Consider the following 21,271-nt stretch of genomic DNA (forward strand, 5'->3'; position numbering starts at 1 on the left):
GAGGAGAAGAAAAGCGGCGGCGGCGATGATGATGATGATGATGTGGGTTGGAAGCTCTTCCACACCCATCTGAGAAGAATACAGTTCCGGGTTTTTCCCTCTCATTGGTTTTTTTTTTCAGAAGAGCGCTGTTGTTGCTCTATCGCCGCTGTCACAGGACGGTACGATGTCTCTTTTATTGGACAATCAATTTGCAGAACTTCCTGCAGACAAGTCTGTTGACACTAAGACGTTCTTGGACAATGTGTCGACCCTGCCTCCGTTTTTCGGTGAGTAAAGTTCCACCTGAACAACTAAAAGAACTCACCAGGTGACTTTTTTTTGCGAACGCCTGGCTGATCGGTTTCCGATAGGTTATTTCAATTACTTAACATTTTGACTTTTATCTCGGTGCGATCGCTTTTTACGAGGAGATATTAAAAATTTACGCAACAGAAACAGCAGTAATGTCACGGGAGGAAGTTAGATCTGTAGGGCTGGGTTTATATAAAGAGAAACTGTTTACACGCTGAACAGAGCGAACATTGACCCCATTGTGACTTTACTGAAACTATCCATTCACGGTTTTTTTTTTGTTTTTTCTCCACCTCTCCCCCCCTGAGCTCCCATTCGCGTTCACTCTGCCCTCTCGGCTGGGCACATGCGCCATGAAGTCATTCATATTTCATTGCTGGGCTCTCAAGTATCCGTTTCTCTTGCAGACTGCTTGGGATCAAAAGTGTTTTCAATCATCAAATCTGACATTAATGGGAATATAACGGTGAGATACCGGCACACTCTCAGTTTCCCCTGCTATGCATTTTCATATTACTGCCATACATTTAAATCGCAAGATGGATGTAATGCTTAATGGAGCGGTTCCTTTCATGCAAACTTGAACCAAATGTGCTTTTGTTTTCTCCTTAGAAAATTAGAGCAGTTTATGATCAGGATCCTGCAAAGTATGTCACCTTGCAGGACATTGTGGAAGCGGAGAGAGAAACCCACAAAGGAGAATGGCCTAAAGTTGGAGCCACGTTGGCTCTAATGTGGCTCAAGAGGTGAGCTACTTTCTCTTCTGTCACGAAGCAAAAGTTTTTTATTCCCCTTGAAATTTTCCAAACTTTGATGGACTTTATTTGGATTTCATAGGAAAGGTTTTTGCTTAGAAAAATCTCAAAAGTGTGGCAGACCTTTGTATACAAGGCCCTTCAACCAGATACCCCAAAGTAAAATACTGTGAAACAAATTGCTGTTTTGCTGGAAAACCTACTAGTCGTTCACTTTACAAATTTGGCAAAAGCCATAAGAAGTTCAATTTGCACTTTTCTCCAGACCACATGAGAGATAAAGCAAATGTTATACGATGCTATTTCTGGTCAGAATCCGAACTTTTGCACCCGCATGTGAAACAGTACATGTATCATAAAACTAATACTGCAGATAAGCATGAAGGTACCATACCTGCCATAAAAAGTTATCAAGATTTGTCATGTTGTGGGGAAGCTTTACTTTAATTTAGCAGGAAAAGAGTGCACAGAATTTGTCACCCGGTTAAAGGATCAGGGTACTAGGTGGGTTGTTGCATCTGCCTGACCACATGTTCAGATGCATTGCCTAAAGAGTAAGATGTTTACTTCAACAATGAGATTGAAATTAACATTTCTTTTTGATCCAAAGATAAATATATTGCCTTAAATAATGAATATAGTTAGTAAATTAACAACAGATGAGGAAAGATTCTTGGCTGTGTGTGAGACCCCTTTTACTAGTACAAATTTACTTTGATAGCACAACAAACTCAGAGTAACAACTGACCTGTTGTCAGTTGTTCCTGGATGATCCTCAAACAAGCGTAAAGGAATTCACTAAGATAACAGAAAGATGGAGCTAAATAAAAAGTAAAGTCAAATGAAAAATGGCTAGAGGCTGCAAACGTCTTCAGACTTGGGTAAAAGGTAAAAGTTCACCATCCACCAGAACACCGATCCTACTTTTATAGCCAGAGCTACAACACAATGGCCCAGTCAAAGTCTGGATCTAAATCCAGCTGAGAATTGTGAAAAGACTTGAACATTTGCATTCAGATGATCCAATCTATCCGACCTTTGCAAAGAATAGGCTCTAGACGTGCAGAGATTGGAGACACACCTTAAGACACGCAACCAAATGTGGCAGTAAGGGCTGACTCAGAGGTGATGAAGATAAATGCAGGTCACACTTTTCAGACTTTTGTTTGTAAAACAAATTAAACATTTATAACACTTTGAGCACTACTTAGTGTTGATGTATGACAAACATTCAACATAACACACTGACCTCTATGGCTATAACATGACTAAAGAGACACGAATACATACTATATACATTGTCCCTTACATTATGTAGCAATAGATGGGTGTGTTTTCTGCTCCCTCCTGCAGGGGTCTCCGTTTCATACAGGTTTTGTTGCAGAGTTTGGCAGATGGAGACAGAGATGAGAACAACCCTAACCTTATTCGGGTCAATATCACCAAAGCCTATGAGCACGCTCTGAAGAGATACCATGGTTGGATTGTTCAAAAGGTTTTTAGCGTAAGTAGAAGGTCAACGTGGAAGAAATCTGTCATTTGAAAACTACCCAGGAATGTTTTGTTGGTATTATGTTACTCTTGCATAATAATCTCCTGCATCCAGAATATCGCCCTCAGTACGTCTCTGTTGGTTTTAATCTATATGTTCATTAAATCCTAGTTAGTTCAATAATTAAGATAAAATGCTGGCTTCTTTAGTGTGTTTAGTAAAGGCTTTTCTTCTGTTATCTCTTTCAAAAGAGCAAAGGCACAATATTTCATAGATCACCTCAATGAGACCAGGACAAGCAAAAACATTTTTCTACACCTTTTGGTGTGAGCGATCATTAAATATTGAGGACAGAACAGAGGTAATGACACACCATGTGTGTAACAGCGTAGCTGTTCTTGTGAACGGTCCTCAGCAGCTTCTATTGGTGATGCAATTCTCCAAACAGATGACTCAACTTAGCACCAATCTCTAGAGGCGCAATGATAACGACAAGGTGATTCGAAACATTGTTTCACTTGATTAAAAACATCAGATGACTTCCCAAAAGAAGCTTCATTCAATCACTCTCAGGTAGTCTGACTGAACCACAGGAATGTCTCGACATGTCACTAGTTTCTACCTTTTGTTTGTGTACACATCTGTTTTGTCTGATTTAATTTTTAGCTCCACCTAATGCTAAGAAAACATTTAACTTCTTCCCTCAGCAATAGCTTCCACACCAACAGCTGTTGCTGTTAGCGCAGCCTGCTGGTGCTTCGTATGAATCATTTGCCCATCACAAAAAAATTAGATTTATGAGATTCCAAGCTGCAGAGAAAGCTGAAAACTGGACATGTTGTGTGCAAAGGACTCTTTTATTATTTTATTTTATACTGTGAAGTTGCATTAGGTTAGAAAAATTCTTCTCTTTTTGTGTTTCCTTGCAATGTTATGCAGACTATCATGTGACTTTTGAGCTGACACAGCATTACAGTAACTTCACTTTTCCTCTCGGTTTCTCTGTGTGTCCTTTAGGCAGCACTAATTGCAGCTCCCTACAGATCAAACTTCCTCAAGGCCCTGTCAAAGGGAGAAGAAGTTAAAGACGAGGACTGTCTGGCAAACGTGCATCTCTTCCTGGTAAATTACACGCCCACTGTAGATGCCATCTACGAGATGTACTCAAACCTAAACGCAGAACTGGACTACACAGTTTGATGTCTGAGGATGAAGCTGGGCTTGAGGTTCAGGAGCGACCCACGACTCCTTCAGGGTGTAACTCAAGTCCAGTTTTCAAAGGTTCTTAAAAAGGGGTGCTTTGTATCTTCTTTGTTCTATTTATTACTCTGATTATACCGTACACAAATTGGAAGAAAAATGTAGTTAAGAATGCTTTTTTTGCAGGATTACTAAAGTTAACTTTATATTATCCAGTAGTCAGGATTTTGTAACAGTTGGTTTTTGCTGCGTTATTTATGAGATCACTGTGTGCCTTTCATCTCTTTTAATGTCACCAAAGAAACTCGCTCATCAAAGAATCATTCCTTTCATCTTTGCAGGTGTAAACCTCCATTTTCTGAGCCCTTCTGCTAACCAATACTTTGTTTTGGCTGAACAACGGTTGAATATTTTCATTTTGCGTCTTTTTTTTTTTTTAACCTGTGATGTTTCACATTTTATATTTTTGTGTGAAACATCCTTCCAGTGAAGACGATGTGAATCTTTTTTGCAGTTCTTTTGTGTTGCCTTCATTGTCTTGTGTGACCTGTCTATAATTATTATGTGTGGCAGAGTGTCTGAATGAAATCATCACGTCGTATGTGCAAGTATTAATAGATCATTTCTGAATGAATACGCTGAAAATAAATAAAACCTTTCTGGTAAATCATCTGTGTCGGAAACAAAATGTTTTTTAAAGAGATTGTAGTTTGAGCGTCGTACACTAGATGGTGGTATCCACCTATTTAGTCTTCCAAGTTTGTTCTCTTATTTCTGTATGCTACATTTAAAATTATTCCTCTGATGTGTTTCTGAAAGTGTTTAATTTTTTTCCTCTTTGTTTTTAAGAAGATATCCTTATTTTGATGATGCATGCAAAAAAAAAAAGATAATTCAATACACTGAATTTTATTAGAGGACAATCTGTATTCCACATGTAGCCTAATCCTCTTAACAAGCCATGCTTTTCCTCGGCCCACTCTTATTTATCTGAAGTGTGTTCCAGAGGTCGGGGAGGCTCTGGTTCCTCTCCCACAGGAGCCTGAGCTAATCGTCTCTGAGCAAGAGGAACATGTCCAGTTTATCAGCAGCCTTGCACAGCAGAATGGAAAAACGTCCAAGCAAAGCTGTGACACAACAAAATAGGCACTGCAGTTCATTGAATAATGCTCCAGCGACAGTTGCTGACTTTAAACTGAAGATATTTGTCTAAAATGAGGTCATCTGTTAGCGTTGAAGTTTTTGCTGCTAATGCCCCCATTTATACACACTATATAATTAGCTTTTTAGCAGGCTACTTAAAGTGTCTTCACGTTTCGTTTCCATGATGATCTAAGCTGCATCAGTGTTGCAGCGTGCTAGTTAGGAAGACAGATGAAGTTAAAGGGGGTACATCCAGTCACATTTAATACTGGTAATTCAAAAGAGACATTAAAGGTCTTTTTTTTTCTTGTTGTAAACAGTATTTTTAAAGTCAAATTGTTATTCATGTTGCATGTAGGATGATGGAATAAATTGTAGGAAATAAGCTTATCAAACCATTATTAGAAGCACCAGTCGGTCCTGCAGGAAAATTACTTAATATGCATAAATAGGCAAAAAAAATTACACGACTTTACAAATAGCTTTTCTCTGATGGAGAATGGATCATTTATACAAGCGTAGCTCCTTAAAATGCTAAGAACTTGCATCATTAAAAGGATTTACAAAATAAGAAATGCAGTACATTAAACTCAGGAGTAAAGCTCTAAATCCTTCTGTAAGAAACTAAAACTAAACTATCATTTAGTATGGGGTATGTATAAATGTCACAAAATAATACTTATTGGGTTTTAAAAAAATTTATTTACTTGACAATCCTTATTAAGAAGAGACAAAAAAGTGTTTGATTAGGGTCATACATTTCAAAAAGTTATTTCATCAACATAATTTATGGAGATAACTGATGTGTCCATATATAATAATTGCACTTTATAATTATAAAGACAGTTTGCCACGTAACCCACCAACTTGACAGAAATAAATAGTCTCACAGAACCATTGCAGACATATGAAGTGCTGCTCACTCATACATTTCAAACCATTAGAGATAATATAGCCCTGCAAAGAACAAGACAGTAAATGAGTCAGGCAGCTTACCCTCAAAAACAGCTATTCGTTATGAGAAACAGTCACACAATCTTCAAGAGTTAGAGGGGGAAAAAAAGTTCACTCAACAGATTTACCTTTAAGAATGCTCAAAAAAATATCCCCAAAGGGTGCATCTCACTTGGCCTGAATGCAACAGTGTTCATTTGACAGTCAAGATAAACTGAGCTGAGAAGTGAAACAAATTATTTTAAACGTTAAATAACAAAACTCTGTGTTTATGAGCAATATCTTCTCATATAAGCTTTAGGAGTTGCTTCATATTGATAGATAATACTTTGTTATGACTAGACTTGGCTTAAAGTCAGGACAGACAAAAAGTTTACCAATGGTCCAACTCTAACAAGATAGGTAAGAATACACAACTGCGTTACTAAACTCTTTAAGAGATCCTGCAATTACATCCTTTTTGATTGATACCCCTGATTATTTTTGATCCATTTCCGTTTTGTAGAAGGTCAATAACAGCAAATACAAAATATACCATTAACTGATGAACTCCAAGTGCGATCAAGTGCTCAGCTTCAGTGTTAAATCAACAACAGCAGTCAAAAATAAAAGAATCTGTAGCGTAAACCTGCATCGTGACTCCTGATTATTATTTACTCCCGTTTTCCAAGTGTTTAATGCACAGCCTTCTACAAATACATGCACAAACTAAAAAGGCATGTGTATTTCACGAATGTTCGAACTCGCGTGTCCCAGAGCGCTGCCTCATCTGTAGACGGGGAGTTGCATGTGCTGCTGGTGTTCCAGCAGCGGAAGCATCCCCCCCATGGCTTCGTACCCGCGGCCCAGCATGCACTCTTTGATGCAGGGAGGCTGAATCTCACTGATGAGGCACTCCAGAGACTGCAGACTGCTGCTGAGTACTGCGGCGTGGCACAGGCTGAAGCTGGGCAGCCCGCAGGAGAGGTTCTGCTCCGTGCTGTAGGCCTGGGTTTGATGGTGATGAAGAGGGTGGTGCTGATTAGGATGATGCGGATGAAGCTGGGGTTGGTTTTGTTGATGGCAGCTTGCTTGGAGATGAGGATGGGCGATCCCTACATGTCTAGGCCTGGATGCACACGTATTTGTTCCCAACACCTGAGAGGAATACCCGTCGCTGCCCGGGTTGTCCCAGAGAGGAGCGAAGTACTGTCCCGCTGTCCGCTCTTTCTGCACGGCGGCTCCCATGTTTCCGAGGCGCTGCCCGTAAGGCAGCTGGGAGGAGCAGGGCAGAGGGTGGCAGGTTTCAGGAGACCCCACCCCGGCCTCCACTGTTCTACAGCTCTGAGTGTCGTTACTCACACCGTACATCCTCACCACCTCCTGCTGATAGAGCTGCATTGGAGGTTTGTGCTGCCACATGGCGTAGTCGCCCCTCTCTAGGTATCCAGTTTTGGCTGTGTCTGAACTCTGTGTAGGTAGCACTGCTCCTGCGAAGGCTCGACTACTCTGGGGCGGTACTCCAAAGACAAAGTCTGATTCTGGATGTGCCACTGCTGCCACAGCCTGCAGCGAGGGGCTGGCCCGAGCCTCTCCCCCCAGCTGCTGGGCCTGGCTGTGGGGAACTCTGCTCATCCGCCTCATCAGGCTTTGAACCTCTGCCAGCTCCGACTGGGAGGCCAGGCTCTGATCTCTGGAGGCCATTCCTGCAGCAGAACAAAGTGCTTCAATGGGAACATCAGGGGGCTTATATGAGCCTGTGTTATAGGCTTCATGTCTGTGTCTGACTGTGCAGCTATCATTCAGAGGGTTATTATACGGTGCCACAGAAGTCTGAGAGTTCATGTGTTTAGTCCTCTTGCCCTCAGAGCTTTTCAGAACACCCTTGACCACGGAGGCTTTGACGATTGCCAGCAAGCCCTGGTAGCCTCCTGAGTGTGGGTGGTGGTAGGGGCTGTAGCGCTGACCGGTGGTGTCCAAGCCATTCACAGTTTTGTTGAGCTGCTTGTGTTGTGGCACCCGTACATCAGATGGAAAGATTTTGATGGAGAGCGGGTTGTTGGCGGTTTTCTGGGCAAAAGCGTCCAACTCTGCAGGAGATGGGTACCGAGAAATCATGGACCCGGTCTCTGCTGGAAAACAGGCAGACAGGAAAAGGTGATTAGAAGCCAGGCAGCCCAGAAGAGACTTATTCTTTCACTTTTTCATTATTCTGCAGTCTTGAATCTGCCATAGGGGATAATTGCATATATAAAGCGCAGCTACAAACTGAAGCGCCTTTGGCATGCTTTAAACTGAACTTACTGATATTAATTTAGACTCAGTATACCCCCAATAATTAGTTTGCCAAAAGATGTAAAAAAACAAACAAAAAAACAGAAGGATAATAAATTTTCTAATTCACATTTCTTTTTTAATAACTCCATCAACAGTCAAACTGAATAAGAGAAAGCACTACTATGGTTAAAGTGCTCAATGTTCTTGTAAAAGTGAAGGATTAACCCATTATTCTCAATCTGTGGAACAAGTACAGCTGGTGGTACTTGTGCTGCTTTCAGAAGAAACCTTGGTATCTACTAATAAAAAGGTAAATATGAACCAAATAAGCTGTAATGTTAAGCCAAAAAGCACAAACAGCCAACAGGATCATTTTAGACCCAGCAATTTACCCACACTGATCTCTGCTTCAAACAGATACTCCTCAGATGGGAGGTGCAATGGAGAGTAGCTCAAAACCACATCCAACAAGTGAACCAAGAACAAGTGCTGGCAGCTATTGTTAATGTGTTTCATTTACCTCTGAATTTGGAAGTTGAATCTGGGAACAAACATAGCTCAACCATATTAGAGCTGCAGTTAAAAGAACAGAAGGGTGAACTCAGTAAATAAGGCTTATTGCTGCTACTAATACCAGCTAATTGCAATGCCTCTGCATTTTTGGAAATGAAATACGAAAAGGAACACATTCACCAACAGAGGTTCCATGTATTAATATGTGAGAAGGATTTAATAAGATTCAAACTACCAGAAGTGCAAAAAAAACCCCAAACTGTTTATTACTGCAGCTGTTGCTATGTGGCAGTTGTCTCCAAAATCTGGGTCTCCAAATTGACATTACTTCCCGTTTAATGTAGGGTTATGTTCGAGAAATGCTTAAAATGCAGAAAATAATTGCTTTTAGAAATACTTATCATTGTTCAAACTAAGATATTTTAGAAAAGTCCTCATTTTTTCAATCAACAATTTAACTTTCTTTGTGGTGAAAACAGTTACAAGAGGTTGAAATGTGTCCTCACAGATGAATGAGGTCATTCTAAGATGTAAAAACTGAGGTAACCTTTATAAAAATATGTTTTTTACAGACAATCTGTGAAAAAAAATGATGTTCCTCTGCTTCCTCGCTATGGTTCTATTTGTGGTCTCGCGCTGTTAATTACACTTGTGCACATGCTGCTCATACCCTCCCCCCCCTTTGCTCTCTGCTAGATTACAGGTAGTTCTTCAAAACAGAATGGTGAGGTTAGTAGCACGGCCATCAATCATGACAAATAAACAGTGTTTCTGTAACGGTAAGTTGATTTGCTGCCATTGGCACACTGAACAACACATACACAAGAATTTATCCAAAACAATTGCATATTTTGTCTCATGAAATCAGGAGCTGGCACAGAAATTACTGTAAAAGATTTAAGTTCAAATAGTTGATAGGCTGCTGCACACTAAAAGAAAAAAGCAATTGTCAAGAATGTCGCTGATGAAAACCAATTTTACTTTGTCCTGCCCTCTTACCCGCACATGTCAAACACTATTATTTGAGCTTATTATGTGGTGCTGCTTTAGCTTGTGTTGACAAAGAAAAGGTGGGAAAAGCGCTTTATTTTAAAAACAATAAATCACTTCAGGAAATTATTGCCGCCTTTCAGATTGACGCTTTTGTGGAATTTCTGACAGGGTACAGAAAAGTCTCTGAAATTAACCAAGATCACACAGTGAGCCAGTGGAAATCATAGCATGCAAAGAGAACAAAGCTGTAATCTGCAATAAAGAGGGAGAGAGGAAAAAAAAGAAACCAAACACTTCATTTCATTTTCAATAACAAAACCAATTCCAGCTATGCAGGGGTGGTGCTTGCTCACTGTTCCCATTTGAAATTGATTTGGGAGTTCATTTCATCTCAGACCCACAGTGAGCCTCCCGACTGTGAAAATGACTCAATCTACAAGATCCACCTCATGAAAGGAATAAATTGGGTGTTTAAAATGCAGGGGGAAAAAAAAAAAAGAGGTAAGGCAGAGTGTTCAATCCACCCGACGGTCTCCCGGCGGAGCAGAAGGAACGAGCACCATGGTGCCAGGAGTGTGAGTGAATTCTGCAGAGAAATACAACAAAGCAAAAACAGGCCTTATTATGTTTCAGCGTAGTGCTGCTATAGAAAACAATGACATCTGGGATGTTGAAGGGGTGTTTGTACTGTACACAACATCAAGATGTGAGCTCGCTCCTCTCCAGTTTCCCATAATCCTGCATGTGAAGAAAGAGGTAACACAAAATGCCAGCTGTAATAATAACTTATAGCTTTTGGCTAAAAATGTTTTATTCATGACCGTAAAAGATAAGAGGAAGAGGATCATAACCACCTAAAAGGAGCTTAGATTACTAAAAGAAATGACACATTTAAAAGCGTAATAACTCCTTGCATCACCACACACCAGGATTAATATAATTTCTCCTCGATGGGTAATACGCAGCTACCAGCAATTGATAATTTAGCAGAACAAATCAAAACCTGGCAGTTTTTTTGTTTCTCGTTGTGTAAAATGTTAAGTGCTGAGCCCTGCGTGGTACGACCGCACTTCAAACGCTCCGAATGCTAACACGTCTTCACAGGATGTCTGATATTGTTAGTCCCACAGATTACAGCCCTGTCAGAGCTGAGGAGACACAACACAGCTGCACTTCCCACTGCGGCTGCCTTAATGTGGCACGGTGGAAACCTCATTAGCAAACAGGCACTCTGAATTCACATTCATCATCTGAGCAACACCGCTGTGTGACATATGCATGGGAAAAGGGATCAGTTTAGGGTTTTTTACTGACAGAAACCCAACCTCTGCTTAGTGTGAGGTTTCATATGAGATCAGCATGATCCGTATTAAATTACTCTAAACTACAGCCGGAGGTTAAAGGTTTCAATCTAGAGGAGATTCATTGCAATTGCTGGTGTTAAATAGCAGCGAACAGCAGCAACACAGTGAGGTAAAAAGAGGATGTTAATATGGTCTCAGTGTAATAAAATCATGTCTTGAAGTCTTTATTTCTCCTCATTTGCCCATTTCAGAAGGTTTTTCTGACAAACACAGTCAAGTTCAATGCTCAATAATGACAATCTGGCACTGTGATAACTCGTGTTTCGCCCTGAAGCAGACAACTAGACAAAAGCCGCCTGCCAAGAGGCGGCTGTCTCAACCAAATGCTCAACATGATGCCTCATAGAGATCGGTGAAACTGGACCGACAAGTGGACAAAGTATAACCTCAGTGGTTCCCTGAAAAGGTCCGGAGAGGTAATGTGTGGAATCCACAATCAGGTTGTGAAGTATGGACCACACTCCACAAACAGAGTTTGTGTTTGTGGAGTTCAGGAATAGGTTTAGGTAGACTATGTGGAAAAACAAGCTAAGAGAAATATGCCTAAAGCTGCAAGCCATTAGTTTTATTGTCTGATGCAAATTATTGCACTTTGCAGGTGTTAAAGCATTTAAAGTGGTTCAAAACTACAAGACAAAATAGCAAATCTGAACAACAAAACCTTACTTTGTGACCTTAGCACAAAAGGCAACACAAATACTGCTAAAATACAAAAAGTATGCAAGTGTATTGGAACACAACTTCAAAAGAAAGAAGTAGCAGACACAATTTAGCAACGGGTTCTTTATATTCCTGTTTTACACTGTGAGGACAATATCAATTGTGAAAAGCAAGCATTTTTCTAACTCTCTTCTGTCTCCTCTTTCCATCTTGACCACATCACAACCACGCTCTCAGGGCTTTAACTTCACTATGATGTAAATCAGATCTGGTCATAAAGCACAGTGTCTTTGGATGAAACAAGCCACATCCAAATGAACAAATATAAATTGATATGTAAACTTTTACTATATTGCACATGGAATACACTTACCGGTACATTTTATGAGGTACACCTGTTCAGCTATTTCATAACACAAACTAGTAATAATGAGCCAGTAACATGACAGGAAGTCGGTGCCTTTAGGCATTGAGTGCTGATTGGCTGGAGTTTAACCAGCCATCAGAACTTGGGAATAAAGAGGCAATTTATGTAATTTTGAATGAGACATAGTTGTTGGTTCCTGACAGACTGGCAGAGTAGTACAGAACCTGTTCATCTCTCAGGATGGAGCACAGTCTGAAAAAAAATGAAAATGTCAAGTGAACGGCAGATGTGTCGATGTAAAAGCCTTGTTGGTGTCTGAGGAAAATGGGCAGACTGGTTGGAGATTACAGAAAGGCATAGGAAGAGGATTATATTTATATTTTCAATCCTCACAGCAGAAGACCACAAGTGTCATTGCTGTCAGCTACACACAGGAAACCAAGGCTACAAATCAAACAGGTCGGTCCGATGACTCTCAAATTCAGCAGCATTCAGATGTTAATTCAAAAGTCAAAGTGAGCATCATAAAAGCATGGCTGCATCCTGTCTTGAATCAGTGGCTCTGGCTGTTGGTTGCGTTGTCATGGCGTGGGGGACAATTTCCTGGCAAACCCTGACACCTTTAATGCACTGACTGATATTGTGAAGCTTTTTTTATTCTCACAAATGATAGGAAAGATGTATCAAACCTTTATAACTGTAAAATGTGCAGCCTTTCAACTGACAAGATGTTTTATTTCTGCACCTGACGGTATTAGCCAAGTGATTTATTCCGCATAGCAAGTGTTTTATTGTCTTTACAGACAATAAAATGTCAGCAGACTCAACATATACACTGATCACCTGCTGTTGGACCACAACAGTGTTTTGGTGACCAAAGGCTCATTAACAGATAAGGGTCAAAACAAGCAGTTTGCAGACTAGCTTTGGAAAAACCTATCTTTATTTTCATTCTCAAAAGTTCTCCAGCCCACTGATTACCAAACACTGTCTGACCCACAATACAGTGGCAAAGACTTCTGAACCAAACTAAAAAGCTAGTTAGCAGAAGAAATAATACAAACAGCAACTGCATTGTTTAACCATTTATGACTCAATTTTCACAACATTGGTTCAAGTGGTAAGCCAGAGTCCAACACTTGCTTATTTAGTACCAGTTATTTCAGTCTCCACACGTTTTACTGTGGTGAACTGATTTTATCTTGGCAATAGGGCTTTCTGGGCCAAGAGCAAGATCTTGTCTCAGCAGACACAAAAGGAGGGTTTATTGAAAATTGTAGATCAAACTGTAAAAACCAGGCATAAACCAGAACCAGAAAGAGACATAAAGCTCCTAAGTAAGTCTGCCTAATTGAGGAGAAAACTAATTAGCATTAACATTTCGAAAAAGCAAGTAAGACATTGATAAATGCAAACATTGATGTACCATAACTTTCTTTATGGTTGAACAGAAGATGTAAAAATAGAGGAACAATCAAAAGTCAGAACGTAGCGTCATTTATTACAGCTAGAAATTAGTGATCAGGCCCAAAATCTATGTGTAGCGATGAACCCAGACATGAACATTTAGAGACACATAAAGACAATTACAAAGTCAGCCTTCTATCACCTGAAGAACATTTCTATGATTAAATGACTAATGTTCCTGCAAGATCTAGAGAAACTCATCCATGAGTTTATCTTTAATCCTTAGTCGAATATATCTGATGTATATTTGATGATGATTGTTCTTGGTGATTTTAATGATGGCATTTGACAAAATGTAATGCTTGTTGCTTGTTCAATAGTTTTTTTTTTACTGTATTGTGTTTTATCATGTAAAGCACTTTGAACTGCCTTGTTGCTGAAATAAGCCATACACATGGACTTGAACTGAGTTAACTGACTAAATAGATGCTTTCTAAATACACATATTAGACAAATATAGTGTATGGATGGACTGTGTCCATGAGCCACTAAAGAAATGTAAAATACATTAAAACAAATACATCAAAAGGCATGCTCAAGTGATGTAATGACTTGGCACCAAGCTGCTTCAGGTTCTTAACTTTATTTTTTTTATTAAACCAGTTAAAACTGGCCACAGCAGCAGCCCTTGTTAAGCACTGGAACTGCTTCGGTGGAAAAACACTAACAGAGGAAGGTCACACTGTATGGAAAAACACAAATGTTGCTCAGCGACTCTCAAATCTGTATTTCTTTAAGGTTTTTAACTAAAGAATTAATAGCACAGCTTAAGATTTTTTTCTGTTTAACACACAGAAAACAATGACAGATGGTAGAGATAGTCAAGCTAAATTTGAGATGCCACTGTTGACAGTAATCTTACTATCACACAGTTAAAATAACTGGCAATAAGTCTCTGACATCGCAGAGGAGACATGTTGACCTCCTTCTCAGAACTGCATCACTTTAGCCACATTGGAGGGCTTGTGAGCAAGAGCAGCTTGTTCAATATTATGCCCTAAATCATCACCGAAGGTAGTCAGAAAGCCTTAACCACTATGAACTGTAACTGGTGTACAACAGGACAGTGAAACGTGTGTGATGAAGTGATACAATATAAAGCAAAGACAGCAGCAGCTGCTGCACCGTCCGTGGGTGCAGAGAGAGCAGAGAAAACAGATGATCCACCAGTTTCCATCTAATCTAAGAAACATGATCAGCAGAATCTCCAGCAGATATCATGTTGATGATGCACAAAAACGTTCTTGTATGTAAGGCACTGCATGCATTTTAGACAGCCGGCATGAGGGTCGCAACACACAGCTCAGCCACATAAAGATGAGAATCCCCCAAACACACCTCAGCGTAAGCCCTGTCTCAGTTACCTGCTTTGAAAGCACACACAGCCCATCATCTAGCTAGATTTTGAATGTGACAGATTAAAAAGATCCTCACTTGGGAGGTGTTGGTTGTGTGTTTATTGTAGAAATATGATCTGAAAGAGGCTATTGCTAACAAACAATGACCTAAACTGATGCAACTGAAACCTGCGGCGCTTTAGATTTTTTTCTGTGTTCTTCTGTTACCAACTGTGTGAGTCATTGATGTATTCCTGAGAGTAATTTTGATAGGCCAGTCTCTTCCTGGGAAAGATCACCACTCCTCCGGGATTTTTTCCACTTTTGGGTATAATGACTGTCAGTGTAGTTTGCTGGAGTCTCAGAGCTTATTGCTTAACCTTTTCCGGACCTGTAGATGTCAGTGACTTTGTTTCTTACCCATGGTTTAGGACATGATGCATTTGAGACTGTTTAGCCTACTTCAGGGTATCATCAAACAGTAATCAGGCACTTTTTTGTTTTGGCTATTGGTATTTACTAATGACACTAATATTTTCAAACAGCATTCTAAACTTTCTCACATATTTATAGCAAATGTCAGCTCTAAGCTTCTTTAAGACAGGTTTTAAACAGGCTTTGAGACAGGCTGCATTTATACAACAAAATTTAGAGCTGTGAAATAAAGATAAGAAGTGAAAACAAATATAAGGCCGTTCACATGACGACGGGGGAAATGGCAGCTGTGTGCTGTGAGGTGAGGAATGGCAGGAAGATAATTAGCAGCCTGACCTTAAGCACTTAATCACCCTGAACCTGCAGCCTGCACGCTGTATCTCCGCTCAGCACTGACAGAGAGCGGAGCAAGCCCAGAAAATAACAGCAGCCTCTTTTTTGCGAGCGGCCTCAGCCAAAGCCATCATGCAACGCTTTAACATTTTTTGACCTTTTAGCATTTCCCTCAGGGCTGATTGAAATCAGCCACATGGGGCTGAAAACCTTGGTTGTATTTTTATTGTCCTTAAAAACGAGCACAGCGGCACTGATGTGATATGCAGCATGAATTCTGATAAATTTAATGGACCTGGACTTAAATTACTAGTTTAATTGCAGCACACGCATTAAGTTGTTAAAGCAGAAATGATCCACCTCATCCTGATTCCCCTTTTCTATTTAAGCAAGGGAAGGAAAAAAAAGGTTTGGAGTGGCAGTGATTTTGCGATCTTCTTTAGGAGATTCAAAAGTTAGTTTAAGAATATGATTGAACATTGCAACATTTTTATTTGTGCAGTAGCATATGCCTCCTTCATTCAGTTCCTCTTTAAACTGGATAATCTTTTTCCCGTGGTCACACTCAAAGCTTTACCCCCTCCAAGTCCCTCCTCCCCCCATCCTGCAAGATTAGAGCAGAGACCTCATTGTTTTGGAGCAGTTTGAGTTAATCACTAATTTATGGGCAAAACAACCCAGGGACTGAAACAGGAGTTGGACAAGCTCATTGGGTTTCCAAACCCACAGCTTCCAGCCGTCTCATGCCGAGGGAACATGAGGAAACAATTACAGCAACTCCTAGATATGATTCCCACATGAGATAAAACTAGAATATAACCATACCCGACGGCAGAACTGCCAGGATTAGAAGATCTTTTATCTTCGACTAAGGACTTATCTTGAACACTTGGGTGAGATCACTTGTTTACTGGTGTCAGAACCTCAGCAGGAACGCAGCTCTGAAAACAGGCGGTTAATTACAGAACAGCACTTCTCAGCAGGCGTAAATACTTGTTTACTACACCAATAATACTGATAATAAAAATACTCTCGCCTATATTAATAACGGGGGACTGAGCGCAGAGCATGTACAATGCCTTTCAAACCTATTTCTCTGTTGCTATGACAACTCCTTCTATGCATCCAGTTGGCCCAATAAGCCCAGTAATTAAAACCCATGTAATTAATTGGTCCTGCCTTCATCTGTTTGAAACCAGCCTCTGCGATAGACTTTCTGCCACTTAGCCAGAGTAAACAGCTAAACTGAGCAGCTGCCAATATCCTTCTTTAAAAAATAAGACATGGATACCAAGTGAAAAAGAAATTCTGCTCTTTATTTTATTTAGAGAATTATATTGTTGATACTTTCTGCTCTGTAGCATACACGTGTGTGTTAGTATCATCCCAAGCAAAACAAAGATGCTAACAATGACCTTTTGGATGCAGCTGACAATTAATCTGGAAAGGATTTTAACTCTATTTCTAAATAATTTGAAGTAATTCATTCTAAAAAGATTGAGATATGTTCAGTTAGAAGTCTGAATTTGTTATCTGTACAACCTTGGTTTTATTTTGTGTTTTGAGGTTGAGAAAAACAGGTTGTAATACGAAGAGCTCCACAGCAATTAGAAGGTTTTTTAGCAGGTTTGTGGACTTGATGTTTACAAACTCAACTTCTGTGCATCATCATTCCCAAAGAATCAATTTGTGAGATAACTCAAATGAAACATTAATCGTAAGCTATTATCATAAATTCACTTTCAGGAAAAGTTTAGTCCGATTTGAGACAGAGAGAACAAGTTCAGGGGAAAAAAAGACGTTATGTTCCTCTTTGTACGCTGTATGTCAATAACCAGATTTGTTGCACTGTAACTCTGGCTCATCACAGCAGCAGCTACAGAGACTTGAGTTGGTTTCAACTATTCACCCTGCCAAACTGCGCATCAGATCTGACTGCTAATTATCTGCATTTCCCTCTGCAGGACAAGACACAGATATGTGGACCCCAATATGTGCTCCCCTCACACTAGCCTCTCTATTTATGACCTTCCTTGGTAAACAAACCAAAGCAAAAACACAGACACTCATTCACCCCATTTTCACATGGCTCCCTGTTTCCGTGTCAGTAGCCTCGACACGAACGGTGCTCTCAGAACGGAGTGACCTCAGGGTTCAACACTCAGATATGTGCGCTCGAGGAGGTTCTGGCGAGGACTTCTTTGCGCCAGTGTCATTCCTCATTTGTTTCCGTGCCACTTTGGCCCAGCTTGGGCAAACTTTCCCCTCTCTAAGCCAGCATCGAGCCCAGGCCAGCAGCGTGGGAAAAAAAAAAAAAAAAAAGCACTCGCAGCCCCTGCATTCACACAGAGATACCGGAGAAGAGTGGAACTCTCATTTGCTCTCATCTTCGTAACACTTTCTCGGAAATTGCTCACATGGGGTCTCGCGTAGCCGTGAGAGCTCTAGTGTTCCTTCAATTTATTGATAGCTAAAAGTGGAAATGGCTTTGAAAAGCGCAGCAGTGGCTAGAGGCTGTCCCTTTTTAACTCGCTCCAGCAACGACTCGCTTAATGAAAAAGCGTGGACCACACAGACTGAGCTCCCATCAGGAGCCTATTCCCCACGGCTGTGCTTGAAATGTCAGGCTTGAGCTGGAGGGAGCAGTGCAGAGAACTAAGGATGGGTTGGAGATGAGGAGGAGTGGAGGCCCTGCAGGTAAACAGGATGAGAAATGCATCCTCGGATCCGCCCGAGGCAAACCAGGCCCTTCTGTTACAACAATTAGCAGGCAAGTGCTCCACTGACTCCAAATTAATTTTTAATAACAAAGAGGTATTTTGCCTAAGGAAATGAGAGATGAGTAGATGGAGCATTCAAATTTGCACATAGTTGGATACACACGGTTAAGCAACAACTACATAAGGGAGCCTTAATTAACTACGCAGTCTGTCAAGCCACCAGAGTGGTATTTGAATCAGTTTTAGCTGTTTAAAACCCAGGATGATCATTTCCCGGCCGTTCCTGACTGTCGGGTTAGTCTTGTTGCTCCTGTTATATTCCACATAACAGAAGCTTTTGACGACAAAATAAAATGGTTTTGTGACCTCAGCAAATTCCCATGGCATGGTGCCAGTCAAAGTGAAACTAACAGGATGTCCAGTAATCCAGTGTAAGTGAAAACACCTGCGTGAAGGTGCAGGTGTTGGGTGTAATGGTCTAATTACAGAACCATTAAATCTGTAAAAAAAAAGGATGTGTCTCCTTTAGCTCTAATTCAGTTCTGTTTGTTTTTCAGTGCCAGATGACAGCAAGTTACTTGAAAGAGCAGAAATTGTAAAGAAGTCTTATCTGATTTCATTTCTTTCATTCTAGTCTTACATTTATTTGATTTGTTTATTCTTTTATTAGACTATGTTCAATAACATCAAACCAAGACTTTGCAGTCTCTGCTCTTATTTATCCAAAAGGTGTTTTTTGGGAGTTCAGGTCAGAACAGTCAACTTCTCCCACATCAAATTTGCTCACCCATGTCTTAATGGATCTTGCTTTGTGCATTGGTGTGAAGTCATGCTGAAACAGAAAGCAGTACTGTTCCCATTAAAATATTAAGAATTCTTAATATTATTAATATTTCGTATTGAGTGGCTAACCAATGATCGCCTCTGCACCAATTTTATACGATACAGTGACCTCCTGTCTATTTACAGTCAGTATTTGCAGATTCATCTAATCAGATTTTTCTTTCGAACGTCACTGCAGCGTAGCCACAGATGATCTCTCTATTCATGGATGTTTTTGTATCACATATCTAATATATTTGGGAAAAAATGCAGCTGATTAGCACTACCCTCAAGAGCGGAAGTAAGCAAGATTGTAAATATTAGCTTTTGTGGAAGTGCACTAATGCATATTGAGGTATATTAGATGTGTGAACTATTAAAATAGGCAGTTAGAAGCGTTTTTAGAGGAAATCTCAAGTATTGGCAGATGTTAAATATTTGTGGGCAGATGTGGTACCGAATACTGGGGGTCCGCTGAAAATCGAAATCAACATTGCAATATTTATGTTTGCAATATTGTGCTCACAAAGGACAGCTAGTTGCAATATTTGATAAAGCATATTAAACTTCCAGAGCCATAGATGCCAAAACCAATTTGGGCTGATTTTCACACAGTACCTACACCTGGCTTATTTTTAGTATCTGAGATGTTAGCTTACTGGGATATTTGTGATGAAGGAAAAGAAAGAAAATACTCATCAAATGTAGGTTAATCACAATTAATACCATCATTTCAATATGCAACAAATGTAAAAAAAAATTAAACAAAGATTTTCACATATTTGCCCACACAAACCTTTTGTTCTTTTAAGCAAAAGAATCATAATAAAATATTCAAAGATTATTTTCTCTGACAAATCTGGGCCTCTATAGGCTCTTGTTTTCCCCAAAAGTATACAACAAAACACAAAAAAATCTTTTTTATAATATGCTCCTTTGACTTACACTTTTCTTCAAAGAAAAATTTAAATAAAACATTTATCCTCAGTGGTCTCAGTATGTGAATCTACTGTGTGCAGTGGTATAAAGATCATGAGATTTATCGATGCATTTTCAGAAAAAAGGAGTATGTTAGACACTCTGAATGTAATTATTTAGCTGAAGGAAATCGACTCATAAATTCAAGGCCAAAAGACACCCACCCAACCTTTCAACAAAAGCAGAATAATTAGTCAGGATGAAGGTCAAACAACACCGACAAGAAGCACGAAATGTGAGCATCATTAGTGATCCTGTGTGGGCGAGCTGATTAACGCTGTAATTTCAGAGTCCACTTTGACCTGCCTTTTTTGCACGGCAGGAGCACATTGATTACTGACCCAATTAACAGGCATTATTACCGAGAAGCTTGTTAGTTTAATTCAAGAAGATTCACAGCAGCTGGGTCCTCAGCTAACCTATGTGCATCTTTGATAAGAATTTATAAAAGACAAAGTGAAGAACAACATAACTTTCTACTCTTTTACTTAGCTGATTTTGTAATCCGAAATTCTCTAGTGTACGTACTGTCACATAAAATCTCTCCAGCTGTGTAACAGACCAACCTTTCCGGGTGCATGTCTGCAGTGGTGCCACTGGGAGCAATAAGGACGAGGGCGAAACATCAAAGCTTTTGGGTGTGCACGCCAAATGGTGCGATGAGAAGTTCTGCTGTCTCTGGATACAGGCTAGCATGATAGTTCACTGGGCCTGCAAGCAGCCTGGGTTTTCCTGCTAAAAGAAGAAAAAAGTAGGTTTATAACACTTCTATACTATAGTCAACTAACCCGAATGCCCATCATGTTTATCTGTAGTTGGTATTTTAACAGAGCCACCCATAAACAAATAGTACATCATAATAGGTAGTAGGTCAAGGTCAAACAACCTAAAACTTTCAAAGGCACAAAAGATAAAACCAAAAGAGAAAACAGCTTAAAAGACCATTAAGCTAGCAAAGACAGCTAGTAAGATAGTAGTCATTAGCTTTAATGCTTAACAAGCAATAATGGCTATTTATGGATAACAAGGTATAAAACACACTAAAAGAATCATTAAAGCAAATAAAAAAAATGAATCATCGAGATATAATTACATAAATGGAATAATTGGGAGAACACAAATTGGATGTTTTCATTTTTAAAATCAGGATTTATCCTCTTGGGACCATTAAGGCTTAAAAATGATCCA

The 21,271-nt window shown here is 39.9% G+C and overlaps 2 protein-coding genes across 5 annotated transcripts in view; one reads left to right on the forward strand and one right to left on the reverse strand.

The window, feature by feature from the left end:
- Nucleotides 1-12: 12 nt before the first annotated feature.
- Nucleotides 13-4,411, forward strand: LOC116724174 (glycolipid transfer protein-like). The gene is made up of 5 exons (XM_032569630.1): nt 13-269; nt 702-760; nt 907-1,040; nt 2,403-2,553; nt 3,559-4,411. Exons 1-5 carry the CDS (start codon nt 167-169, stop codon nt 3,739-3,741), a joined length of 630 nt encoding a protein of 209 aa, XP_032425521.1. The 5' UTR covers nt 13-166; the 3' UTR covers nt 3,742-4,411.
- A 1,158-nt stretch (nt 4,412-5,569) lies between these two features.
- LOC116725026 (protein FAM222A-like) overlaps nt 5,570-21,271 on the reverse strand; it is a 28,027-nt gene continuing 12,325 nt past the window's right edge. The window contains exons 2-3 of one of the 4 annotated variants that reach the window (XM_032570889.1): nt 20,650-20,818; nt 5,570-7,946 (exon numbers count right to left, since the gene is read on the reverse strand). In XM_032570889.1, coding sequence (XP_032426780.1) covers nt 6,604-7,946; nt 20,650-20,779 — 1,473 coding nt within the window. In that variant the 5' untranslated portion in view covers nt 20,780-20,818 and the 3' untranslated portion in view covers nt 5,570-6,603. Of the gene's footprint in view, nt 7,950-20,649; nt 20,819-21,271 lie in introns of all 4 variants that reach the window. The other 3 variants (XM_032570888.1, XM_032570887.1, XM_032570890.1) reach the window with 3 other exon arrangements.

This window comes from Xiphophorus hellerii, chromosome 8 (assembly GCF_003331165.1).
Source record: "Xiphophorus hellerii strain 12219 chromosome 8, Xiphophorus_hellerii-4.1, whole genome shotgun sequence".
NCBI classification, from domain to species: Eukaryota; Metazoa; Chordata; class Actinopteri; order Cyprinodontiformes; family Poeciliidae; genus Xiphophorus; species Xiphophorus hellerii.